The sequence below is a fragment of the Coloeus monedula genome (genome assembly GCF_965178545.1).
Source record: "Coloeus monedula genome assembly, chromosome: 14".
In the NCBI taxonomy this organism is placed as follows: Eukaryota; Metazoa; Chordata; class Aves; order Passeriformes; family Corvidae; genus Coloeus; species Coloeus monedula.
Window position 1 is genome coordinate 294,068 of NC_138794.1, and position 27,785 is coordinate 321,852.

A 27,785-nucleotide genomic window follows, 5' to 3' on the forward strand; every position below is an offset into this window, starting at 1 on the left:
TATTGACGCAAGTGAGCTTAAGACAGCTTGCTGAATTCTTGAAACTGCTCGATTGAAAGCGTTTATTGGGCAGCTGCTGAGAGTGAAGAGGACTCTTCCCTTGCGGGGGAGGGCAGGCAGCCAGCAGGCGGCAGGAAGAACTCATTAAACCCACAGTGGTGCGCATTAACCAGGCACGGCACATTTTCGCCGTAAAACCTGTTTCGCCTCTCATGAATTCTTACTAAATGGCGCAGGATCTTTCAGAGAGGTGAGGAGGGAAGGGCTGAAGAGCCAGCCCGGTTAATGCCGCTGAGCACCGCGCGGTGCTGCCCTTGGGCTGCGCTCACCCCGCCCAGGTGGCTGCGGCGGGGCCGGGACACGCCGGGGCGGCGCCGCCCAACCCGCCCCCACCTCGGGCTTTACGGGAAGTGATGTTGCCTTGACGGAAAAGACACGGTCGGAGACCAAAAAAGGGCAGGTGCGGCGGGACGCGGCTTAGGGAGCTCCGGCGGCCGGGAGGCGAGCAGGTAAAGCGGCAGGGGAGGCGAGCAGGGCAGCGAGCCGGGGTGGCTCGGCTCGGCCTGGCCGGGCCGGCAGAGGGCTTGATCAGAGCTCCCGGACGGTGTTTCGGGCAGGGAATTCGGGGTGCTGCCGCCCTATCACTCGGCCCGCGCCTCCAAAACAGCGACCCGGGCTTTAACAAAGGGGCCTCACTCGGGAGATCGAAGCGAGACGTTCGGAGCCTCGGCCTTTGAACTGCCCCTCATGTGCTTCCCTTCACAGCTGCTGCCCTGAATGCGAACAAATAACCCCACTCGGGCCTTCCTGCGCAGCAGCTGTAGCACCTGCAAGTTTCCCACCGCTTTAGGCGTGCGTTTCTTTTTACAGAGGAGAAAGGGATTGCATGTCTGGTTTAAATTTTTTAAAAATGGTAAATTATTGTGAAAGCACTATAATAATGTTATATCTGCTTAGCCAGGATTTAAATCTTATATGTGAGTATCCACAGACCTGTTGCTCCTTTCTGAACAGTGCATGTTTGTCTGAGGGAGGCTTCTTGCTAAGAAGGCTCAGAAGGGCCCTTCAGCCTGATTTGCAATGCTTGGGTTGAATTTACACTTGGATGACCTTGGCTCTAAAGAAAGTTAAATCTATCAGAAGCACCTATTGATTTTCCTAGCTCCGTAAGTAACTAGAGTATATTGATATATAAGTGGTATTTTTAATGGTGCTAGCAAAGTATAAAGGACATGCTTAGAACTGTCAAAGCCACTCAATTTTTATCTCTTAGAGGTGCATCAGGAATATTTTGAGCTTTCTGATTGTATGACTCCTCTAACGCTTCCTTCCCTCATGGACGGTGCTTAGGAGATTTTCATCAGGATAACGCATACGTGTTTGGAGTTAGTTCTGCAAGGTGATGTATTACTGTACTTACAGGTTTTTCTTTGAAACTCTACGAAATCTATTCTGCCTGCGGTTTCTTGGAAACTTAATCTTACACAGACATCTTCTCTCAGCCATTCTTTCTTGTCACAAACTTTTTACTAATTTTGTGGGTGTTCCAAGTATTTTCCAGCAAGGGAAAAGCATATACTACCATATGCATTTTAAATGTTAGGTAAATGTAGGAGTAGAATTTGTGATGCTAAATGGATGTCTCAAAAGCATAAGTTAAAAAGATGGAAAAAAGAACAGCATGTTCAGGGTTCTAATTTAACATCTCTTGCACAAAGGAGTTGGGGAGAGAGGGTGTTCTACAACTTACACTGGTTTATTTTCACAGTTAACAAAGTTTCTCATCAGCGACCAGATGTCTAAAACCAGACTGTAAGTTTGTTTTATCACTACTGTTAAACATGGGAGCACATTATTTTATCACTTGGTTACACATTTCCTTTTCTTTCAAAGAGAAGATATGGTGAGATAAAAGAATTCTTAAATAGCTTCTGACATTTACAGAAACAAGTATTACATGAAGTAACCCCTGTGTGCCTTTGAATTCTTGGTTGTGCTGTTACTGCCGGGTATCTACTGTGCTGCTAAATGACCAGTGATAGGTCTGTCAGCTTTCAGCATAATCTAGCAGATCAACACCATTACTAAGATCAGTCTGTCACAGTCAACAGAGGTAGTTAGAAATTAATTTAATTTTAAGAAACAGGCAAAATTGGCACTAGAGGTGGAATATAAAGAATGACAACTCTTTTTCCCCTGTTGATGTCCCAGCAAATAATTAAGTTGCATTTAAAATGTTTTAAACTCATGATTTAAATAATTAATCATCAAATATTCCCTTCTATATTAAAGCAGCATTATTGTACTCTGCGCTTGTGATTGGTCCTGCAAAGGGTTACTTAGGTATTTATAGGTAAACATTTTCTGGGCTTGGCATATGTAGTGCTCTGGAGCTTGCTTTTGCTCCTGTTTTGTAGATGCCACCCAGTGCTGCAAATACAATCTGAGTTTACAACACTGGCTTCAAACATGGCAAAAAAGTTGTCTAAGTACAGCATGGTTTGATAAATTCTTACTTAAAAGGCAGCTTTCTATAGCAGAAACACACTTTTTTTCTATTCATACAAATATATTCCAAAGCAGTCTTCCTCTGGGTATAGCATCTGGTTATGAGATTTCTTTTATTCTCTTCTTAGGCAGAACTGCATCCCTGTCAGGAGGCAGGACTAACTTGAACCATGTTAAATCAGCTGAGATCACTTAATGATTTAATGATCCTTTTATCTCCGGTGGAGCTTTGTGAATAAGTCCTAGCCCTGACTTTCTTTCCTGGAACAGCCTTAACGTTGTTGTGTTTTCATACATAAAACAGCAGAATTTACTTTTGATTTATAGTAATAAGTAGTCTCAGTGCCTGTGATTTATTTTACAGTCTAATAAGCCTTATGACATATAGATTAAAATATGGCATATAACTAGCATACTTTTTTCCTCTGGTGTTGGTGTGGCTTCAAAGGGCTGAGGATGCTTTAGGGGTGTGTGTGACAGTTTTGCATATACTGGGTGGTGGAATCTTTTTGACATTTTGGCACATTTCAGCACTCTGGAGCTGACCTAACAAGTTCTTCCAGGCAAATGTCCTTGCTTCTATGGCCCTGAGGATGATATCAAAATGTAAACCAGTGCAGTGATATTTTCCTGAGTTTGCAAACCCTTTTCTCATACTGTTTTCTTTCCCTATGTCTGATACTTTTACTAATGAGAAATGGGTAAGAATAAAGCGTGTCAGAAAAAGGCACTTCCGGAAGACAATGTGAAGACTGGTAATAAGGTAGCAAAGGGGCAGAAAACACCAGTGAAGATACAAATTTAGCAGGAGTAAAAATTTTCCAGAAGTCTGTGGTTTGCAGTAGACAAAAGAAGTTGGTATGTATGTGAGCAATGTTTTTAAATTGAAAGTCAAGTTTATGTGAAGGGTATTTTGAAAAAAAATTTACTTGTGAAGGGTATTTTGAAAATTAATCTGCACTTCTGCAATAATTCTTAGTGTCAATGTGATATGTGAATGAAAGGACTTTAAGGAGTACACCTTGCTAAAATATTTTATGATATTTTATATGCAAATAAAACACTGGATGGGTGTAAGGACACTGCTACACCCATCAAGTAAATCAAGTAGCTGATTCCAAATTAACTTTGGAGTTTGTGATTCCGGTTTTGCAGCTGTGCAGAGCTATTGGTTTGAAAGGTGATAACAGGATAAAGGAATAAATAGCAAAGTGGATAAAAACTCTGAATCTGGAGTAATACTTTCAGGTAAGTTGAGCTCCAAGAGTAGAAGCAACGCCTCTTATAAGAGCAGTTTATTTTGTTGGAAAGGATAGGCTTTCAAGTATGTAAGCCCCTTTCAGGTTTGAATTAGAAACAGCAGAATGCAAAGCAAAATTGAAAACAACTGTTGCACAATTTTTATAATACTTCTGTTAAGCATGTGTCATTAGAAGGTGATGAAGGTTCTCTGGAGAAGTGCTGTTGTCCAAAGTCAGCCCAGTCTGTCTTAAGGTCTGGCTCATTATCTTCCTAACTGTGGGATATTTCATTTGGTTCTCTTATCACCCAAAGACGGTAAGGAAAACGGTTGCTCTGTGAACTGAAAGGAAGAAAACAATTCTTTCCAGTAACATCACTGGGGAGAGGAAATACTTGGACTGGACTGAAGACTGCTAGTAGTGATAAGGACCAATAAACCACGTATGTTGGGTAGGGGGAAAAGAAAACTTTATTCATTTCTATGAATAAAAAATGCAAGTTTTCTGTTTTTTCTCTTGTGTATCCACCAGTCTTGCTAGTACAGTATTTTATATTGGTAGTTGCTGAGGGAAATTAGCTTCCTCCTGGAGATCCCTGCTGGTGATTTTGTGACTGTCATGGAGTGGTGGTGCATTTTGAGAATTTCAGGGAATCACTCAAGGCTCACAGTTGTGGGATTGCTTGTGCTGTGAAACTGTTTTATGCAAGGTTTGTATGAGATGAATTGCTGCTACAGTTATTGCCAATGGCTGGTGCTTTCCAAGTCTGCTTGGAAGCCTAATAACATTCAGAATGTGAATTATAGCAAAAAGCAGGATAATTTGGGGTCTTTTTATGGTGGCTTGTTTTTTTTTTTTTTTTTTTTTAATTGCAGAGGCTAATCATAATTCCACCTCCCCCATCCCCAGTGGTTTTGTTCTAAACCAAACTTTATACGTGACAGAATATGACCCAAAATACAGATATCAGGTTAGTTCTAGCCCTGCTGGTATCATCCGTTTCCAACAGTCTTTCTTACGCAGCACTATCAGATCCTGTGCATGTAACTGCACATGCTCCACTGACTTTCTCCTCTAACATTGATTCAGCTTGACAGGTCTTTTCTGTCGGAGCGTGAACTGTCTGACTAATACTTTTTTTTTTCCATATTTTTTTCTTGGAACAGTGTCAGGATAGACATCTCTGTATAGAGATGGTGTTAACAGAGTTTGGAGATAGTACTGTCTGATTTGATTGTGTTTCTTCTGAATTTAATAGCAAGATTCTCATAATTTTAGTTTGGATAAATGTAGACTCAAGTTGGAGCTGTTAAAGTAGTAGTTTTTAAAATGCTCTTTATCTGTGAAATGGAAGAGGTGACTATAAATCTTTATTTGATGGTTTTCTAGAATTGTCTGTTTGGATATAGCCCACAGGGCCTGAGATTCTGCTGTGTGTCATGAGGAGCTGCAGAGCAGGCTTTGGAAGGCCTGTGAAAAGAACGTGCTGCAAAAGTAGAATCATGCTTTTTAGTAGGTTTTAAAACGTGAGACAGCACCCCCCATCCCCCCCTCCCCCCCCCCCCCCCCCAATCTGGACTGCTAATTCAGCAAAACTCCACTGGTTTTATTCCATTCACTTTTTAATAGTAGATTTGCTTTTGAAATAGATGGTGTCTTTTAAATTCAACTTGAAAGCAAATGTAATATTGAATGACGGTCACAGTATGTGCTGCGGCAGGTACGACCTGGGCAGCTGGTGGGTTTCCCTTGCAGAACTGGAAACTGTAACTGCTGGCTTTCAGGGGAGGCAGCATCCCACACATCCCTTTACCCAGCTTGCCATTTTTTCACAAAGTATAGAGAAAGTTCAGATCTATGTGGCTTCTTCCCCTCTGTAAAGGAATGTTAAAGCTGATCAGCAGATTCAAACGTTGGGGGAGAAGGCAGAAATAACAGAAATTCAGTGTCTCTGCCCTTCTCTAATGAGCTTTGTTTCCTTAGGAAACCAGGCTAAGAGGCATGTCCTCATTTCAGCTTTGTTTTTTGCATTGCAAATTTGGAGCTTTGTTCCAAGAAGTCATTATTGCATTTGTAATCTCCAGTGTGGTGTGTTGAGCCCTAGGGAATTTTTCTTCAGCCTAGCATCCTGTGGGAGCATGAAGAATGGGAGCAGTAACGTTTTTAGTAACTGGGAGTCACACAGGGACTGGAATGGGGCCAATGGAACCGAAGGCCTACTTTGGTAATGTACTGCAGAATCACCACCTTTCCAAGCCCACTCATTCCTCCTACACACCCTGAAGGAAGGCAGATCGACCAGTCAGGTTGGTTAACCCGGGGAGTCTCTGAATAAATGGGAATATGAAGGAGCTGTAATGTTAATGGTGTTCATGCTTTAAGAAATGGTAGAAAAAAATAGGCATCACAGGTGTTTAATTTGGTTTCATGTGCTTCATTGCATGGAAGATCAAAGAACAATACGCTGCAGAAGCATTACTCTGCTGTAGCTCAGAAGCAGCAGACTTCTCTGTCTGTCACATATTTCACATAACTAACCTTTCCATTTTTCCTCCTGAGGGCAGATTTAAAGTGTAAAAGGCACTGTTGTCAGCTTGTGAGGAGAATGAAGAACCACTTGCCCTATTAAGTAGATTCAGAAAAGATGTGAACAAGGTCTTCTTGTGCTGGAAAGGGAACCCAGCTCTGCTGAGATTGGTTTTCAAATAACATGTTGGATTAGGTAGTGCTAAGAATAAACACATATCAATCAATCTTTAGTGTGGATAAAAATATGACAGACGCTTTCAAAGCTGTATTAATATAGGATTGTAAAACCTTGAAAATCCTTTCTTAAGTAGCTGTAGTGCACATGTTCCTTTAAATTGGGACAGAAGCTTCCTGCAAAGCTACTATGTTTTTTAATTTAAAAAGTTCACTTAGTCATCAACCCTTTAAAGTAGACAAAGATCACTGATCTAAAATGAGATTTGTAGCTCTTCAGGCTGAAGACAGAGACATCAGATTATTGGTGTGCTTTTACAGCTTCTCACCCAATGCAGGGCCACTGGTGTCTCATGCAGTACTGCTCTAGGTGTTCTCCTCATGCAGTCAGGCACACACTTCATAAGTCTTACCAAATGTGAACCAACATAGTCTCACAGAAGAGCTGTAGCATGTCAAATAATCCATCCATCTTTAGATTAAATGTTCTTTTGAGTACAGATTATATAATTTGAGTAGTGCAAATGTTGCCAAAATACCATTTCCTACATGCAAAAATGATGACATTTGCTCATTTCAGTCATAACAAATACTCATGTTTATTCATACACATTTTATTGCCATTTTAAATAAACTTGTTTTCACCATTTCTTGGTATTTTAACATCTTATACAAGGACATGTACAATAGTATTTTTTAATACAATTTCTTTTCTGATATTTCAGACCTGTAATAAGAGAGAACCTGGTTCAGGTATTAAAGGGTTCTTTCCTTCCCCTTCTAATTCAGATCTGGAGTAGGTATCTACGCTTGGCTTTGCCTTGGGATAGACTGTGCCTACGTGGGCATTAACAGAAAGTGATGTAGAGGCAGAAATTCTGCGGTTGAACAGAATTGACAGATCAATTCAAGTCGCTTGTTTGGGATAATTTTACTAATCTTTTCTGAGGCCAAATATTACCATATATAAATCTTATTTTGGGAAGCAATCTTTTGATGTTTTTTCTGATGACAGAGTTTGGTCTGAAGTTTCTCAAAGTGCTGATCTTGAGTGCCCAGCTGCTGCAAAGGATTCCTGTCTTTAGGCAGTGTGATGTTCTGTGAAAGCAAAGCTGATGCTTTTCATTTGTTGATTATTTTACTATTAACTTTTTATTGTTGAAGAGACCTTGGTAATTCTTGAAAGGTAGTTATCTAGAGCCTCTCTTGGAGCAGATTATTTTAAAGAACCTCTTTTCCGGGTGAAATCTACAGACCTTAAATATACCGATATTTTATCTCTTGCAATGCTGAAAGCAAGCTCTGTCACCATTACTAAAATTGCCTAGATTGGCTTACAGTTGAAAGAACATAATGAAAGTTTTACTTTAATCTGAATATTACTAAATATTTAGCAGGTGTGCCTTTGGGTAGCAGAAAGGCCTGCCTGACCTACTTTTATTTTAATCACTGAGGGGATATTTCATGATTTGGTCCTGGCAAAGTTCAGCTATTACAGTTCTGGTGTGAAAGCTGATTTTGTGAGTGTGGGTTGTCGTCTCTTCTTTTTTTTTTTTTTTTCTTTTCTTCCCTGAAAGGATACTGGTGAGAGGAAAGTAAAAGAAAAAATCCTTTATATGGAATTTATCTCCTCCTTTCAGGTCTTTTGAGTTCTGTCCTGAGGTATTGACATGTTACTGCAGAGCAGGGGCAGATGACATTGATGTTAGGCACAGCTCTTGGCTTTGGAAACAGGGATGTGTTATGTAGCATTATCTGAAATGGGCTGTTACTAGATCCACTTCTTCTCCTATTCCTCTCTCCAGTGTCAGATGTCTTTATTTCTGCGGGCAGGTAGCAATCAGCATTTTTCTTACAGAAGAAACATCTGCTACAGGACAGTTTGGACACCTGCAAATTTTCTCAGGGGCATGGAGTGTATGAAGGCAAATATTCTGATGCTTGTAATGAAGAATGCTCCACACTGTTCACTGTGTTTAACTCCTCAAATTTCCTCTTAAATTCCTGGGCCTGCAAAGCATAGAAAATTTTTACAAGTAGACCATAAATTCCATGCATTCAGATAACTTTGTTCATACAACCTGTTCATAGAACTTGTAAAAACATCAGGAATATTGAATAACTAAATCGATGGTTATTGCTTTGTAGAGCTGGAGCTTCAAAACTGCTTTTCACAGTTTCAGAACTTCACTGGTGTAATTTTGATCCCCTACATAAACTGAGAAGATGTCCAAGCTCTTATAACCCCCTCGGATTGGGGTAGCAGTGGGAGGAAGGCTCACCTTGGGCTGCCTGCAGTGGTTCCTGTTCCAGCTGCTGCTGCTTGGTTTGCTTTTGCTTCCTGCCACCACAGCAGGGCTGGCTCAGCTGCCTGTGCAGCATTTGCTGAGAGGCTGCAGACGTGTTTGTTTAAAAACAGAGACTATAAATAACCAAACATTGATGTCTTCCCAGTTTATAAATCTCCAGTTTGAAATCAACATAACTTCACCCTCAAGAAAACCTCTTTATTTCAGCTGTACCTTTCTGGCAAAGTCTTACTGTTTTGGATAAAACCCTTGTCTGGGAGGAGGGAAGGAAAAATTAGTTGGTGTTCCTCACACCAAGTTGGTAAGAGGCAAGTTGAGCAGCCTCGTTTCATCCTGAAATAAAACGCTGAAGTCTGGGGATTATTTATGAATTGTTTTTCCATTAAAGATGGCGAACATGTGACTGTGTGGAGGAGTTTGAACTCCATTTACATTGCTGGTTGAGACTTCCAGACAGACAGTTTGTGCTCAGTGTGTGTAGTCACCCCCCAGGGCTGTTTGCAACATGGCAGACAAGTTGCTGCTTTGTCTGTCAACACTTCTTATCCTGTTCCTCCTTCTGCACTCTGGAGCAGTTACCAGAAATTCTAGGGTGCTTGTGGTCTGAATATTTCTTCACAGTTAAGCAAATGTACCAGTATTGATCAGGGAAGCAAGCAGTTAAAGATTAAAAATGTGCATGTTGCTGAAAATTGAGTGCAATTCTGTTTTTTAATTGCATGTAGGAGCAAAAAAGAGTCCTTTATATTCCTCTGAAATGGTGAAATTTATAGAAGATTGGATTTAACCAAGAAGAGGTAGAGCTTTAAAAATTACAACCTGTAACTAAATGTCAAAGAAATATATCTTAGTTAATTCTGGGAAAAAGCTAAGGCAGGGCATAAAAAGTGTTCCAGCTCTGTATAACAGAACTTAGATGTTCACCAGGGCAAGGAAAATAAAGATTGCCTCGATTCACGAGAGGAGGCGAGATAGTTGAACACTGAAACAAGTGAGTTAAGAAGCATGTGGAGCTGTCTTTGTTATTGGTAGATGAATCCATACATTAAAAGTTTGTAGCAGCCTGTCTGCAGCACTTCTTAAATTATAAGATTGGAGACTAGTTTTAGACACCACCTTAATTTCCTTTCTTTGCTGCTCTTGAAGCAGCTTGAGGAAAGAAACTGAGACAAGAAAGGATTGTGCAAGGACACTTGTCTGCAAAAGCTCACATCTACTAAATCTTACATAGTGAGTGCAAAACTTGCTTTATCCACACCTTTCAGTCCTCTCCTGTGAGCATCTGTAATGTCAGGGGTGTCTGAGAGGGGAAGAGGTCTCATGGGACTGCAGGGGGCTGTCAAGATCCTGTCTCAGCCCTTGGATCCAGTGCAGGACCCTCCATCCAGCGAGTGCCTCGCTGCAGATACCAGTGTTGAAATCAGGGCAGAGGTGTGAATTCTGCATCTTAGGGGCCTGTGTTAACAGGCCCTTGGAAACTGACTCACTGAAGAGTTGGTTTACATGTTCAATCAGTAGCTTTATTTCCTTGGAGTCGTTTAAAATGTCTGCATGTGTCTCTTAGGATTGTGCAGGGACAGGAGCTTGCAGGTTTAGCATCAGTGTTTCAGAAAGTTTCTGGCAATATCATCACTCCAATCTCTTCTTGGAGCTTGTTGCCATCAGAAGTGGTTCAGCAGAGGACTGGACACAGATGCCTACAAGGTCCTATGGTACAGCTGCCACTGTCCTCCCAAATCTTTCCAGCTCCCTCTCACACGGTCTCTGGTATCTGTGGCAATTTTGTTATCACTAACCTTTTCTGCTGTCCGTAAAGGTGGGAAATAAAACCAGTCTGGGGAACTTTGGTGCTTGCTGTGTTTCAGTAGAGTAGGCTATTGTGTTTGCTGTATTTTATTTTTTTGTATACTTAGAAAAAGTTGCACTCACACACTGCAACTTCCTCTCCCTATGACAAGGAGGAGGGTCAGTAGTTTATGCAAAAGCTCAAGGTGTGTTACCTGGTTTAGGGAGATATAGTTAGCTACTTTGCTTACTTTTAAAAGGGGGAAAAGAGATCAGTTGATCGGTCAGCAAGACCACATGACAAGCAGCTGAATGTAATTAGGTGGGGAGGGTGGTTGTGTGGGGTTGGCAGCTTCCCATGTGCTGTGAATGTTAGAGCTATTGGTCTGAACTACACTGTTTTGGTTTTATTTTCTCTCTTTGCTGATGCTTCCTGTAGATGAGAAATGGCTCTTTGTGCCTGACTATGGTATTCAAGAGATCTGAGCTGGGTCAGGAAACTTGTCACTGAAGCACAATTGGAAAACTACAGATCCATTCACAGCTGTCAAACATAGGTATGTAAACCCTTTTTCTTTTCCATTTATTTTCATGAGATTTATGACATTGTTTTCCTTGAGCTGACTGTCGTGTGCCAGCTGTTCCTCTGTTAAGAGCTTTGAAACAATGTTGCTGGACTTTAACAAGCTGCCTGGAATACTCTGATTTTGAGAGAGAGTTCAGCACTGCTGCGTCCTCGCGTTCTAGAGGGAAAAGTAAAGCCGGGGTGTACACTTGGCTCATGTAACACATAGGCTTTGGGGTTAAATGACAAAATTGCAGCTCTTGTGGTATGTATTAAGTAATTGCTTTTCACAAATAAATCAGTCAGATTTAAAGACAAACCAGGGTAAGTTTATTAACAAAATAGAATGACTGCAGTGACCAGTGTCTGGATCCAGTAGCCATAAGATGCCCGTTCTGGTCCCAAGTCATCAGCTTACATTTTCTTCTGTGTTAAGTCAAGCTTGTTCTGCAGTTGGAAGGAGGAGTTGGACCCCTGATAGTAAAGCGTGCTGTGCAAATAAGGTTCAGAATACTGAACAAAGTAACTCAGTATTTTTAAATGTTGCAGTGCTTGAACTTTCTTCCCCTCTATTTCTTCATGTGTTCCTGTTAGCATTTAAAGATAAACTACACTGAATAAAGTAGTCCTTTAGAATGGTGGGGTTTTTTAACTGCATTGTGCACCAACATGTTTGTTATTGTGTTCGCTAAAGGGATGATAAAAGGAATGAAAATGGTGTGCTGCACAGTCTGTTATTTTTAATTATCAAAAGAAATTGAATAGCAAGGAACCCTGTGAGCTCATCTAGTTCACATTCCTTGTTCAGTCATATAGTAATGACTTGAATCTTTAATTACGGTAAAAGCAATATGAAAATGGGCTGTTATTACTGTCTTTTGTATCTCCTTTGGAAGAAACTCAGAATATATGTCTGACACATCTGACTGAGTTGTGCCATGCCACCCCAAGCATGCTTTTGTTTGGGCATCCTTTCTAGCCACGTGTTTGCCAGCATTTTTTTAATCATGGACCAGAAGTCCAGTTTTTGTAGACTGTAAATAACCAAGGAGGAGTTGTTCAGAGAACAGAAAACAGTATTCTCCTCCACTTCTGTGGGAAGGTCATGAGGCTTTCCCAGGGTTTTATTTGATGTTTAGCCTAGAATGTCTTAAGATGATTTTTCTCCTCCAGGTCATCACCAGCTGACTTGTGGTTATGAGAGAGAAGTGAGAAATTCATAAATGTAGTTCAACAAGTCTCTTTTCTTGCTGTTCCCTTATAGACATCCCCAGTGTATTAAAAGTTTATATAAAATAACTGGGGAAAAGGGTTTTGTAAACATTGATGCTTGGCTTACTGGTTTTGTTTTTCCTGTGGTGTGTGGACGGATTGGTTGTTGTAGCTGCTTCACTGTAATTTACTATTATATAATAATTTCATTTATTGCATTACATGTGCATTTTGAATGTTTGTTACAGAAACTATTTCTAGCACCTTTTAGTGTAGTGATTTCTAATAGCCTGAGTTATCTGATGATTAAATTTTGATAATATTGGGATTCTTTTGTACACTGCAAAACAATATGCTAGCGTTTGGTGCTGCCACCCTTTCCCTCACCATACTCCCATTGAATTTCAGCATATTTGCGTGTTTCCAGCGTGTCTTTCTTTTACAACACCATCTTAAACCAAATATCCTTGGTAATTAAGCCTGGTAAAGACACACTGGGAGTCTAATTCAGCTGGGCTTCTTTAAGCATGTCACTAACGATGGCATTAAAGAGAAATTGTAATTTTTTTTCTTAAGAAAACAAACTAGAAAAAAAGACCAACAAAAATTCTGAAACTGTAGAAAACTTAGAATGACCTCAAAAAATCTTAAAACCAGTTAATGGAAAAAGATCTGGAAGGTACCCTAGTAGAAGAGAAATAAGCTCTAGACAATGGGAAGGAGAAAAAGGAGCAACTTTTATTAGTTCTAAAATGTTTTACTTCGTAACTAGGAAACGGTGTAGTTCCTGCTTCTGAATTTTGTTTAAACACTGTGTTATAGGGATACAATTTCTTTTAAAAAAATCAGTTTTGATACATTGTGATGCAACTGTTGGTATAAACAGAAGAACTGGGATCTTGGTGAGGAAATTCTCTGGGAGTGAGTGGGTTAGTTAGCATAGCTCCTCTATAGGCATTGCAGCTGTACTGATTAGTGCTAACTGAGATTTTCTTTTTTCACATACTTTATTTGTTTTATTGCAATCTCATTACTGGATTCTTAGTTCCTTCTATAGTAAATCACATGCATCGATTTAAAATCAAACCAAATGCTGCAAGCCAAAGCCAGTCTTTTAGTAGATGATGAAACACCAGCACCTACTTTAATGAGTCTTTTCATATAGAAACTCTTGGGGGGCAATGCCATTTGATATGTCTGCTTCTTGTGACTTATGCTCAGAAGGGTATAGCTGAATAGATTTTCATATTGCTTACCTGTTATATTCCATTCTTCATTTCAGAGGTTTGATGCCTTTCTCAATTATGGTGTAGAATTGTTCCATGAAATTGGTTTGCCAGTTTGTGTGAGATTTTTGAGTTCTTCATGAGCAGGCAATGTTTCTATTTGGTGTTAAGCCAAGACAGCACAGTATGTATGCACTGTGGTGTGATAACTGCATATGTGTTTCCCTGACACAGTTTTTGACAGGAAACTTGCACTGCTTGGGTCAATTAGAGCATTCTGACTGGCAATTTATTTTCATAGAAAAGTTTTGTGTATTTTTTCTGGAACTTGGGTTACAGAGGTGGCTGTTCCGTAAGCTCACTGCTGCTAAGCCGTTTATTAGCTATAAACAGAACCATTCTGAATTTTAATTGAAGACTTCTGAGGGCAGAGGTAGAGAATTGCCTGTTACTGTAGGTCAGCTCAAGTGAAATTGAGGATGCTTTGTGTGCATGAAATGTTATGAAAGAATTCTTTAGGAAGGCATCTGCAGTAGGAAAAGCTGGCAACAGCTGCCAGGTTTCAGGTGGGGTTTTACTCTACAGCCATCTTGGGCCACTGCCTCTGTCTGGGAATAACTAAAAAGAAAGGTATGGGCAAACTGTGGCATTACACTTGTGCTGCTTTTTGCTTTCCTTGCTCATATATTCCTACATAACACTGATTAGTGTAAGAAATTCTGTTTTGCTGCGCTGTTTATCTCAGAAGTCTTTGCTGTGTATCAGGATTTAACTATAATTCATGCTGTAATATGGGATTGTGATCTGAGCAGTGAGATAAATATTGTTGGCAACTCAGGCTGAAAAACAGCAGGCTTTTTGAATGGAAGCTTTGTGTTGAGCAGTTCAGCCTGCTTAATCAGTGCTTCTTTTGAATTATGCCTTCCCTGAGGCTCTAGAAAGCTGTGCTAGGATACGAATTGAAGCCAGCATTTTGCCAAAGCACTGTCTGAGTATTTTGGCAGACTGCAGGGCCTCAGTAGGAGGCTTGGGCAGTGTTAATTCGTGCTGCAGTTCCAGAGCTGTTCAAATGGAGGATAGGGTGGAAGTAGGGGCAATTTCAATTCTTGAAAGAAAACCCCACTCAAAAACCATCATTTAACTTTGCTTTGTTAGAAGAGTTTGAGTGATACTTTTGAGACACAAGCATGCTCCAAGGCGGCTGTGTCTTGCCGTCACACGAAGATTTCCATGAAGATTTCTGTTTTACTGTCGCACGTTAGTAACTTGCTGAAGAGAACAGGTTGTGGCCTATTGTGTACAGCCTACTTCAGGCAGACGTGGTGTTTTATTATGTAATGGACTTGTTAAGTTATGGCCAGAGTATTCTCAGCAAGTTATTTCTAACCTTTGCATAGCATCTATAAAACACGTCACATATGCTCACTATCTCTAAACATGTTTATTAAACAAGTCCTGCTCAGTACTGGTTGAAAATCTCTCTCTCAGACAGTGCTGGCTGAAAATCTCTTTCTCAGACTGTAGCTATTACAGACTCTGAAATGAAAGGCTCAGTTTCTTTTTGACACCTCTTAGGAGCAGATTATTCACAGCTGACACCCACCTCTCAAACTCCTGAGTGTCCTGCTCAAGTGTCTTGCTGCCAGCCTGCACTGCTCTGACTGGCTTCCCATGGCAGCACAATGTCAGGTAGGTCCAGTGAGCTCTGCACCTGCAAGGATGCTTCTGTCAAGACTGTATGGTATTTAAAAGTTTGGGGGAAGTGAGTGCTAGCTGTGAGTCTCAGTTTTATCCATCTAGATCCATCCTTCCATCTCTGTCCATTTGTACCACTTCCTTGCTTAGCATCTCTGACTGTCCCGGGATGCTGGATTTGAGGAATAGAAGAAATAACCTTATCTAGTTGCTGGACAGGGTTCTAAATGACAGTTTCCCTTGCTTTCCCACAGATAACTACAAACTTAATTTGTCCTTTTTGCTAGATTCATTTAAGAAATCCCTCTGATTAAACATTTTCACAAGTAACTTTTTATGACTCCTAATGTCATGCCTGATATCCATAGATAGTAGACTTTTTCAGCTCACTAGAAATGGATATGGCTTAGTTGTTCAGTCAGTAGCTTTGATAACCAGTGAATTTTCTGGGGAACAGGATGTTTTCACTGGTTGCTGGAACTATGATCTGACACATTAGTCCTGCTCCAAAAGGCTAGGATGCCTTGTGATTAGCTGCTTTCAAAAAAACTTCTGATGGAGTTAAAATTTTTTTGATATTTCAATGGCACCTAAATAATGAGAAAGCATTTAACTTCCTAAGAAATAACCAGAAGAACAGAATGTTAGAAATCCTCTATACTGTGACCCCTGTTAGTTTTGTTGTAGTTAGGACAGATCTCAATATTACAGAAAAGCCATGCTGCTAAAGAATGGCAGTGGCTGCTGAAAAAAAGGGTAACTTTTGTTGTATCTTCCAATCAACAACCAGCTTAGCAAGGAAAAGTGTTTACCCCCTACAAAAAAACAAACAAACAAACAAACAAAAAAACCCAAATAAAAACAACAACCCATGTATTTTCCAATTCAAATAATGAAAAGGTGGATTAAATTCTGCACTGCAGTTCTTTCCTGCCTCACCCCTTTGTATGCTTGCCCACATCATGTTAGATAAAAGATGTAGTTTTATAGTCTGTATCACATTTATGTGGTCTTCACTTTTATCTAACAATGATTAGGAGGTATCTTCAGGTGTCTGGTAGCTGACCTTTTCCATTGACTTCTAATTGACGTAATCAGGATAATTTATTTTGCCAGATTATTCGTCTCTAATGCAGGATGTATCTGGTATCCTTCATAAGCTTGGCAGTGTGACCTCTTGGAGAATTATTTTCTGTGTTCCAGGTATCTGGCCTATGAAATAAGGTAGGAGGTAGCTGAGAACTTTCCTTTTCTGAAAGAGAAATATATCTATATCCATATTGTTATATTTTTTCTAAAGAAGCTGCAGGTATTTTCCTCTGGCCATTTACAGTGTGTGCTTTAATGGGCTTAAACAAAGAACCTGGCCTGATTAATATGTATTGTAGCCTACTGAATCACCCATATAGGTAGAGCATAACTTACGCTTTCTTTAGCATGAATACGTGCACTTGTTTTCCTTGAGATGCCATTTCGTTCATATTCTACCTGCACATATGAAACTGCTTCCTTTTTCAGTTTTCAGATTTTTAACTTTTTTTTTTTTAATTATTCCTCTTATTCTGCATTTTCATGTGTTCGCTTATCTGCTGGAGATTTTTATCTCCTGGAAAACCAAACCCTTCCTTAAAGAAATACTCAATTCTTACTATCCTATGTGATTCTTATTATCTTCTCCTTTACCCTTCAGTGGCTATTTCTGGGGTCAGAAATAGAAGTGTGCTCTTTTTTCTCGCCCTTCTGAATTTTGAAAGTGTTGCTGAATGAGGGGGTGGTCAAACTCCTGGATATTTCCCATCTGTGAATATAACCAACTTTGTGGGTGAAATCCCTGTGGCTCCTGTTTTTCTGAAACAGTTGGAAAATGTGTCTATCTGTGTAGGACTGTCATTCATAATTCCTTGATCCTGGGAAGAGTAGGTACAGTACAGCGATGTGTTCCAGATGTTAAGGTTAGGCTGCGAGGAAGGAGGTGGGTCCCAAAGTGGTCAGAATTGTCATGTTAGGGAGGATGCTCTGCATTTCCTATGTATAAGTTAGTGAAAAAGCATGGCAGTTAACTTGGAAGCCTCTGTGTCTTAATGTATTTATTAGAGGAAGAGGGGAATGGTTGAAGATGGAGTAAGTAGTATGGAACTGCTTAAAGGAATTAAAAATGCTTGCTTTATTTTCCCCAGTTTACTCTGGAGTTTATTCAGTTTATACCGATGTTTACTTCACTGCTCTAACTTGAAAGCAGCTTCTGATGAGAGTGCAAAGAGGTAACTTGAGAGGCAAAAGCTCTTGTTCCCAGGAGAGTGACAGGTCCTCTGAGAGAGTTCAACTGTTTTTATCACATAGCGTTGCAAATCTCTATTTATCTACAGTATTTCCTTACCATGGAGCATGAAAATGTTAGGAACCGATGAGGGAATAGAGATGGTGCTGTGCTTTTTGCACAGAAGTTGAAACTGCACAAAAATCCTCCCGTATGGGGACTATTGGACAACCATCTGCAACATTCCTGCTTTTATTCTTCATTTTTTTCCAGTTCCATGCTGCCTTTCATTCATTTATGTAACTGAGCCAACCTTTGAAATTCAGCTGCCTATTTGTTGGTTTGGCGATGCTGAAATGCAAAAGCAGTTGCAAAACTAACTGTTGTTTCATTTCCTGGCTTCTCCATTCCTAGTTTCTCCTGGTTTTCTGGAAACAAAGTCCAGAATCTGCTGTTCCCTTGCCTGGCCTGTTGTGCAAGGTTCTCACCACATCTGCAGGCCTGTTGCTTCCCTTTTGTGTCCCCTTTCTGGGTGAGATTATAATTTCATGCCTGGCATCTCCCATTATAGCTCATTCTCACAGTGCTTTGTGTGCCCATCAGTTCATGCTCTCAAAATGCTGCAGTTGTAGCGATACTGAAAAATGGTTGTAGAGCACCTTCAGCCAAATGAAAGTGACATCAGTGGAGGCTAAAACCTCCCAGCCTGTGCTTTTGTACCTAATTTTGCAGATTCTTCTATATCTTGAACACCCTTAAAATTAGTTAGATCTTTCCAAGAAAGAGGCACTCCTTAGACATTGATCCTGCAATTCCTTGAAGTTTCTCTGCAGCTGAAACTAAAAACATCATAACAGTAAAATGTCAGGTAAAGCAATTGAAAGTAACCAAGGGGTATTTTCTTTCTTCTTATTCATGCTACAGAAAAGCCCCAGAAGTCGCAGAAAGTGTCATTTTGGCCAAAACTAAAGCAAGCCGGGTCATATATTTCCCTAAGAAAAACAATAGTGCAGCTCAGAACATTTTGGTGAAGTGCTTATTCATTAGTTCTCTTCCCCCAATGCAGCAGTTACTTGAGTTTATGAAATATAAATGATATGTTTGTTACATTTGTACGGATCTGGCAGCTTTTAACAAAGCACTTCTAACAAAGTGCTGACTAAGCAGGCACATTATTTAAGTCTCTGTCACTTGTTTGGACAGAGCTGACACGTGTCTGACTGACCAGTTCTTCAAGCCTTCAGGTGCTGCTGGAGCCTCAGAGCAGGGTGAGGCCATTCACTGTGCTCTGCCCACACTGAGCAGGAATGTGGTTATTGCCTTGCTGTAGTGTGGTGGCAATGCTGGTGTGACAGGATTACTGAGCTTATTTCTCTGCGGATCACTTTCTCAGTTTTTCTGCTGGAACAGATGGAGTGGCACATAAAACACTCTTGAAGCTTAAATTTGTGTAGTGCCTGGGTGAAAAAAAATTTTAGTATGAACTGATGTGCACTTGCAGAATGATCAAATCTGTGGAAATGCATTATTGCCCACTGAGAGACCTGCAGTATCTTCTTTTTCTGTATGTGGGGGATTTGGACTCATTTTCCCCCGATGCCCATGTCAACTCTAATCACAAGCATGCAGCCTCAACAGAAAGGAAACGCTTTACATTAAAGACTGCTGTATTCTCCTCAAACCTGAGGTAAAGGATGGAAAGCTATGAATGGAACTGAACAGCTGTGATCCATGTACTCCATCATTAATGCATGTTTGAATGAAAACTCCTGTTAGGAACAATTGAATTGTTTTAAGGTGTGTGGGTGATTTTGCAGCAACTTTAGATCTGCTCCGAGGTAGGTCTTGCACAAATCTCTTTTGAAATGCTGTTTTCCTCTAGGAATAAAAGGGACATGTGAGCTGTATAATTGCTTGCCAGCCATGCAGTGAGGCAGCACCCTCCTTAGACACAGACGTGGGCACACCTCTTTATCTCTGAGCACCCATCAACGTGGTTGCAAACAGGTGACACGTAAGCCTCTTGGCTGTGTGCTGAGGAGGTGGTGCTGGAAAAGTACTCCTACTGGAAGTACTATCTCCAGTGTGCCCTAGCTATTTCTTTTGCAGAGTCTGGGGTAAGTGGTATACCTTACTTTAAACTGGTGTGCTTGAGGACTGTCTGATTAGGGGCATGTTCAGATTTCCTGAATTTTACACTGTGTGTATGTAAACATGTTTTTATTTGCAGATCAATGCTTTTGGTTTTTTGGCTTGAGTTTTTTATTTATTCATCTCTGTTGCCTTCTTCCTTTATCCTTCTCTCCATCAGTAGCAGCACAGGATTTGCATGTTTTGTGTAGGGCCAGTTCAGGAAGCATATTCCCTATTCCCATACTACATGGGGGAAATCCTGCATGCCAAGCCAATTTCCTTAATTTATACAGGAGCAAATCTGCCATAGTCTGGAATGTTTTGTCACACAACAGTGCTGTGATATTTGTGTCCCAGAGGCAAAAATATGAACCTGTTAACACTGATGTCTGTAATGTGAAAGTACCTCAGACTAGGAAATGCAGGGAACAAGAGGAGCACTTGATTTGCAGAGAATCCCGTCTTGACAAGGCACGATCTGTGTGTGTGTGTGTGTGTGGAGACTTCAGAGCAGCAGCTGTACAAGCACAGCTCAGATGATGGCTGTGGGGGTCCTGTCAGCCATGGAAGAGGCCACTGGAGCTTTTCCAGCACTTGCTCATGGCTCCTGTCCATCTGCATACCAGGCAAAGTGCAAAGCCAGAGCTAAATGGGATTTCAGGAGGGATTTACAACAGGCAAAACTGTGGAGGGCTTGAAGTGGAGATCAAAACTGCGTCCATCAGTGAATTTTTTTTAAATCAAGGAGTTCTTACTCTTAGAAGCAAGATTTGGGAATAATTTACTTTTGGTGACCTGGTGAATTCTAATTGTATAATTAATTTTCTCTGAATCTTCCTTTTCTACCTCCTACTCTCCTAATATGCAAGGTATAGAAATGTGGAAGGAAAGACTGGAAAGTATGAAGCTCTAAAGCCTAATTAAAAAAAAAAAGCAAAATTGGAAGGAAAAAACGGGATGGGGTTTTAGTAACAGGGCCATGATTTTTAAAAATTAAGTGGCAGTTTTTGCTTGAATATACTTTGCAACAAATATAATTTTTTTTCTGTTATGTGAAGCTGGATGTGTCTGGACACTAGGACTGCAGATCTCAGAAGTGGAGGGTGGAGATCACTTTTTAAATATTTGTACAGGGAGGAGGACAAAGCTTGAAACTGCTATGAAAATAGCTCTTTATGTGTCTCCAAGGATAGGTTAACTGGGCAGGGTTTCACAAGAACCACTCCCTCGAGATATTTGAATAATAGATTGACATTATGGGGTGCAGTGAGAGGTGTGTGCATTTCAAAACCGAAGGAGAAAATTTCCTTCTCTAGTAAATCCTTTGGAAGGCATTTTTAGAAGCCCTTCCTGTGAAGGGTTCCTCGTCCTCTATCAGTCCTTTGGAAATTGTATTTCTTACCAGCCACAGGGAGAATTGAGGTTTCAGTGGGCCAAATGATGTGGCATTTTTGTCCCGACAGACACTCTACAAATCAGACATGACACTAGGAATACCCTTAGGTTTTACTTCCCCGAGGCCTAATCTTGACCTTTCTGTTTTGGCCAGAGCTTTCATGCAGCCCTCCCTAGTGGAAGGTGCAGCTGAACTGTTACAGTTCCCTACAGCTCCATGGAAGAGCTGCAATGCCCTTCCTTCCTCTGTGTGGTCTTGCTCAGGGTGCATGATAAATCAGCAGTGATCAGGTGTGCCATCATTTGTACTTGTTATTAAAAGTATGTTCCATACAACTATAGCGATCCAACAGAAAACTGACGAGTCAAATACCTCTGTGCGGGTGGGACAGCATAGTAAAAGGTTGAAGCAAGCTTGTCTTTGTGTAATATACTGGCCCTAAGATTTACATCCAAGTCTTTTAAAGCAACAATTAATTTTGGGATATTGGGACTGAAAGAACATGTGCTTGAGTAGAGGATGAGCTTACACAGCTCCTTGCCCCTGGGGAGCATCTGAGGGCAAAGGAAACACCATGTATGAGATGGAAGTCTAAATCAAATGCAGTCTTTAGAAAAATCCAGCTCTGTTTTTTAAAATATTTTTCCCTTTCTTCTGGTACATTTCAATGGAAAGACTTTGTGATCTGGTTTTACTTTTTTCTCCTTCCCCAAAGGGGGAGAGGATTTAAAAAATGAAACACCCTCGCCCTCCCCCCCCCCAAATTCTTTTTGCTGATACATGTGAATGTGTCTAACGGATCAGGGTTCTTAGTTTCTTCTGAAAATGTTCTTATGTCAATGTTTGGGCTTCCTGTTGAATATGCTGCTCCTTCAGAACTGCGTGGTGGATGCAGTCCTGCAGTTGTCGTGCAATTCTGTAATAAGCTCACTGATAACTCTTGCTGCAGGGTTCTCCCTTTCAGTCTTCTACTCTCCTGCAAAACTTTGGTTAGAACACAACAGTAGGAAGTAAATTAGCTGGCTGTGGTGTAGTAGTGAGTGTGAACTCTGTCACCTAAACCCCCTTTCCTGTGAGCTTTTACTGGCATTGATGGCATAATGTGAAATATGCCTTGGCTGGGAAAGGGAGATTTCAACACTTTTCAAAAAGGAAAAAAAAGTGTCAGCTGCTTTCCACTGACTCTTCAGCTGGAGAATACCTGGGGTAAATCTGACCAGTGTCTGCTTTTTAGTAAGCCACTTATGGCCACATCAACTAGTCACAATTCTGACTTGTAACCAAGAGCAGGACAAAGGTGAAGCTTTAAAGATAGTTACGGTTTTAGCTGAATGGTGGCAATTGATGCCCACACACTGGAAATACAGTTTGTTCCAGACCTCAAGTTGTGAGTTGATATTCAAGAAATGAATTGGTGTTTTGCCATTGATGCAAATTACTGAAGTGTTTGACTTGAAATTAATAACTTTATCTAGTTCAAGTTACAAGTAGTTCCAAAAATACTTACAGTTGAAACAGCAAATTTTACTCTTTTAAAATTTTATTTCATCATCTGATTTTTTTTTTTTTGTGATTTTGGCATCTGTTTCTGTCCTTCAGAAGAGGCAATTTTATGCCAGTTTTCTGTTGCTTTTAGAGTGGTTATTTTAGGCTTATCTTTTCATGTTCATGTCTTTGAACACAGCACAAGGCAGCTCTCTACTGTTTGTTTTGGGGGAGGAGAGGCTCAGTAGCTACTCAATGGGAAAGTGCTGGTGCATTAACATCAGCTTTTCTAGTACATGTGAAATTTGCCAGTGATTTTTGTTACACATTTTAGCTGTTCCTGCACTTAGATCAGACTATAGAGAATATGATTATGTTTTTAAAAATAGAGGGAAATTTCTTAAATGTCTATAAGCCATGGAAAAAATGTGTGTGTGTGTTTAATGTCAATTCAGGATCAAGATTTAGTTTAGACGGTGAACAAGCATTACAATAAAAACTTTAAAAACTGAAAATTGTTCCTCAAAACAAAAAACCCAACGCCAAGAAAAAGCTTTTTCAAGACTGAAAAATAGCTATTAATAGAAAATTATTGTAATTTTTGTTTAAATATAGTGGACAGTCTGGAAAAAAACCCAGTTTTTTTCATATGTTACTAATGCCATAATGAATGTGTGGCCAGTATTGCATTGCTAGTACAATTATGTAGCTTTTGCAAGCTTCCATATGGATTAAAAACCGTTCTGCAGTTCATGTTCCAGATATCTTGAATACTTTGACCTTGATTTTCAGTCTTGCCTGACAAAGTTAAAATCGTGTTACCTTCCCTTTCCAGTAAGAGGAATGTAATAAAACTAAAGATGCCCTTTTCCAGTCACAGCTGAATTTGCTATTGGTAATTTGTGTAATTGAGAGTTTAACGTGAAGTCGGTGTAAAGGAGCACAGAACTGGCCCCACCACTCACAGCTATGTAGTTCAGGTAGTGATTTGTATTTTAAACATTTGTCAGAAGTAGTCCTGGCAGACCTCTTGACTGACTATTCCTCTTTGCTTTGCTTTTCAGGGTGCCTCCTGAATTCTCACTATGTCTGATGGGGACTACGATTACCTCATAAAATTCCTAGCACTCGGTGATTCTGGGGTAGGAAAGACCAGCCTTCTTTACCAGTATACAGATGGCAAATTTAATTCCAAATTCATCACTACGGTGGGCATTGACTTTCGGGAAAAGAGAGTGGTGAGTTTGTATAAAGAGTGTGCTGCTTGAAAATGGTGTCTGTCTATGTGTAGGCCAGCAGTCAGTGTTACTGTGGGCTTAATTTTGTGATGGGAAAGGCCTCGTTTGACATGGCTGTTTTTGTCATTGCTGCCTACAGACCCATTTCCCCAAAAGTTAAAGAGCTGATTCTAAGAAACCACTTCTTTCTGCTCAGCAGGTGTTGATGAGTGTGTCTACTCCATGAGTTGTGCATACAGTACCTGGAGTGGCACTTTTATTGTTGAACTCCTTTCACAAGGAAGGACTGAACTGTAGCAAAATGTTTTTGCTGGGTATGAACTGAAATGGTAACTAAACAAAGATGCAGTTTTTTAAAACATGTGGATGAAATGGTACATGCAGCTGGTCTGGCTTCCTAAGCAGTCACCACTAGCAGAGAAGAATTATGAAATATAAGGTTGCTTTTTCTCAACCCCTGAATTGTTACTAAATTAAGCAAATGTACTTCTGATATGAAGCTGAGCACTAGAGTATGATAACCAATTGGGTGCTGGTCCTTACTGCTCTGAGAAATGGAGTTGGTACAAGCTTTTTATTGCTGTGTGCAAGTATTAAATGTCTTTCGTTGTAGCCTGGAGATTTCTTGTGTCCAGAAATCTGGGTGGTGTAATGGGCATTTTGCAGACTGGTTTTTGGTGCATGATATGCACCACAATAGTTCAAGGACTAGATATCTTAGTTAAATGCCAAACTGGTCTCTTGAATAAGTCATTGTTCCTTTTGTGGGATTGTAAACATGGTGGTTTACTTGATCAACATAGTTGATAACTCAGAATAAAGTTTAGGTTTCAGAGCCTGAATCTTACAATACATAAACTTGCTGAATTTGTGGATCTCTAAAGATCTGTTTGTAACTCTTGTAATCTTAGGTACAATGACACTTGAAGGTAAAGAAGATGACCTAACACGAAGAAATTAATCTATTTTTATCTGATCCTTCCAAGACTAATAGATGCCCTTATTTATATTTTCATGCTGAGCAAGCTCTTCAGCTTTTATTTTTATCATCCAATTTCTGCTCTATAAGCTGTTATCTGATAAGATCTACCCTCAGCAATTTTTCAGCAGTATTTTGGCAGCTAAGTAGAGGAGTCATTATCTCTGAGTATATTCTGTTTGCAAATGAGGTTCTGCTAGTACTACAAATACATTGCCAGATTGCTTTGTTGCTTTCTCATATTTAATTTTGAATATGATGTAAGGTAGTAAGAAACCCAGAAAATCAAAATACTAAAATTAATCTTGTCTCATGGCTCTAATATCTGTCTGGAGTCCATAGTCTGTTGGGTACTGGTTTTGCAGTTTCACTCTTACCCTTATTTTTAAATATTTAATTGGATGCAATATTAAAATGCATCTCATACTACTTTTGTCTTACAAAGCAGAGGATTAAGTTGTAACTGGGATCTGTGTATCAGCAGTGCTACTTTTGGTGCATTTAATGACTTTAAATGTCAGTTATTCTGTGTTGTGTAGCAGCTGGACTGGTAACAGTCTTGCAAATTTACCTTTTACAGGTGTATAGACCCAATGGGCCAGATGGTGTTGGTGGCAGAGGACAGAGGATCCATCTTCAGCTCTGGGACACTGCAGGGCAGGAAAGGTATGACTCAAGATGGCAACATGAACTTACTTAAACAGTGATGGAAAGTTTCATATGAATACCCATTAAACTCTAATTTACAACTGTAGAACACAAAAACTGTAATTCTTGCTTTTTAGTCTTTTTTTTTTCATAGGCAACACATATAGATACTTTTAAAGCTTTTCTTTTTAAGATTCTCCTTAAGTTTCTGTAGATATGTTGAGGCCTTGGGAAAGTCAGACGTAAAAGCATCTCAAAGGATTCTTTTCTATTGGCCTCTCAAAAGACTAGCATTCTTGTGGTTCTTAGTTTTAAATTCAAGGACTGATGTGTATAGGGGATACATTTTTGTTCTAAGTTAGAATTTCATTATTGTTTTAATTTCTGAATCTTGATCAAGGCGTGCTTTATAGTAGAAGACTGTTTAAAGCTCTCACACTGAAGTCTCCTTGACTCCTTAGGCCTTGATTAGGCCACAGTAATGTTAGCAATTTTTCTTACACAGTCCCTGCCTCAGCAAAACAACTATGAATATTTCCTTCTGGTTAATTCAGTCTTAAGTTACCTCAGTTCTTCTGTGACTGTATGCAATTATGTTTTCAAAGTAACTTGTCAGATGAGCAAATTAATTTCAGTTTGCTGGTCTAGGTTTCGTAGCTTGACAACTGCTTTCTTCAGAGATGCCATGGGGTTTCTTCTACTCTTTGATCTGACAAATGAGCAAAGCTTTCTGAATGTCAGGAACTGGATAAGTATGGCTTTTTTTTTTCCTTCCTTTCTTTACGTGGGTGGAATGGGGAGTGGGGGTTATGTTTCTAAATATGGAGTCTCACTGAGAAATAGAACTTAAAATACTGGGGTTTATGGCTTTCTCAGTAAAAAAAATGTAAGTTTTGTATTCATAATTGTAATAGCTGCTAGTGATGGCTTCTAGGGCTCACCTGAAATTCAGCTTTGCCTACTGAACTTGAATCTTAACCTATATAAAAGCAAGCTGAGACAATATCCTATCCCTGGCTCTGGTGCTGTTCAGTAATTTAAGTGTGTGGGGAGCCTATGCAAAAGTATTTTGACTCACCTGAAGCTTTGTCAGCAAAAATTAATGGAAGGCAAATGTTACTTGGCTGGTATATCTCAGCAAAGGTGTTCCCAAACTGCATCATCCATCTGGAGAGGGGAGCAGATCCTTTCCTGGCAGCTCACTGTAGATGCTTAGTGAGTGTAACTCCTTAAGCTGCAAATACATGAGTTTCCGTGCTAACTGTGTTAGGCTTCTGTTTCTCTGGGTTTTTCACTGGGTGTGTGACAGTGGAAACCCACCTGTTCTCTGGCCCCTCAGTGCAACTGCAGAAGTCCTGTGAGCTAAGAGGGAACATGCTTGGTTTGTGGTAGTGTTCCTAGGGAGCTGTATGTGTGGCAGTAAGTTGTGACCCCTATTTATGTTGGTGCTGCCAGGTCAGCTACAAATGCATGCATATTGTGAAAACCCAGACATTGTGTTATGTGGAAACAAGAGTGACCTGGAAGACCAAAGGATGGTGAAGGAAGAGGAGGCTAAGGAACTTGCAGAAAAATATGGGTAAGTAACTTTCTTCCGATTATTGCTGTGTTTAGAGCAGAATGGGAGATCTTCTGTAATGCTTTTTTTCTGTATACTGAAAGGTTATTGTGAGAATAAGCATTTTAGAATGCTTAACTGGCTGGTATGGTATCTTTTTTTCTGTCTGAGATTAATATTTTCTGCGCTGCTTAAAAGTAAATACTTAGTATTGCAATAATCCTGGCACTGGAGATTGGCTAGTCTTCTTTGCTTGGCAGTAAACAGAGTAAATTTTCACAAACATTCTGGAAAAGAGAGAGAATTTAGCTAGAGAGGCAGGTGAATAATGGGGTCACTTCTTTGCTCTTAACCTGTGCTGAGGCATCTGCACTCTCACAGGCTCCCAGCAAGTCTGAAAACTGAGCCAGACCAGTAGGAAGACAGGGCAGCCTTGCCCTTCCCCTTCCTGGTTAAGCACAGGTCATGTGTCTCTGAAAGAAGTATGTGAAATCTTTGTTCCAGTCAGATATTAATTTGTACTTTTATACTCCCTTAACTCTTTCATGGTGCTCATCTTTGAATTACATTTGCATTTCACTGAGAATCAGAAAGGCACTTCTGAAGGAAATCATCTGGTGCATTTGTGGTGTTTTAATTCATGTAGTGGAACAATTTTCTAGCTCATGAACTGGATTCCTTCTCAACTGAAAACTTAAAAAGTTAAATGACGTGCTCCAACCAGTAATCCACCTTCAGTCTAGAGGGATAGAGTAGAGCTACTCCAAAGTAAATCCCACAAGACAGGCATAGTGTGAACACTGGCTCCTCAGTGAAACTGCCTTGTTCTGCAGGTCTTCTGCTGTGT

The 27,785-nt window shown here is 40.1% G+C and overlaps 1 protein-coding gene across 2 annotated transcripts in view; it reads left to right on the plus strand.

Annotated features, from left to right (window-relative positions):
• Window positions 1–405: 405 nt before the first annotated feature.
• RAB27A (RAB27A, member RAS oncogene family) overlaps window positions 406–27,785 on the plus strand; it is a 31,107-nt gene continuing 3,727 nt past the window's right edge. Inside the window, exons 1-6 of one of the 2 annotated variants that reach the window (XM_082290497.1) lie at window positions 406–509; window positions 10,986–11,103; window positions 23,580–23,753; window positions 25,313–25,398; window positions 26,029–26,132; window positions 26,836–26,959. In XM_082290497.1, the coding sequence (XP_082146623.1) occupies window positions 23,601–23,753; window positions 25,313–25,398; window positions 26,029–26,132; window positions 26,836–26,959 (467 nt within the window). In that variant the 5' untranslated portion in view covers window positions 406–509; window positions 10,986–11,103; window positions 23,580–23,600. Of the gene's footprint in view, window positions 510–1,148; window positions 1,167–10,985; window positions 11,104–23,579; window positions 23,754–25,312; window positions 25,399–26,028; window positions 26,133–26,835; window positions 26,960–27,785 lie in introns of those variants that run through there. The other variant, XM_082290498.1, reaches the window with a different exon arrangement.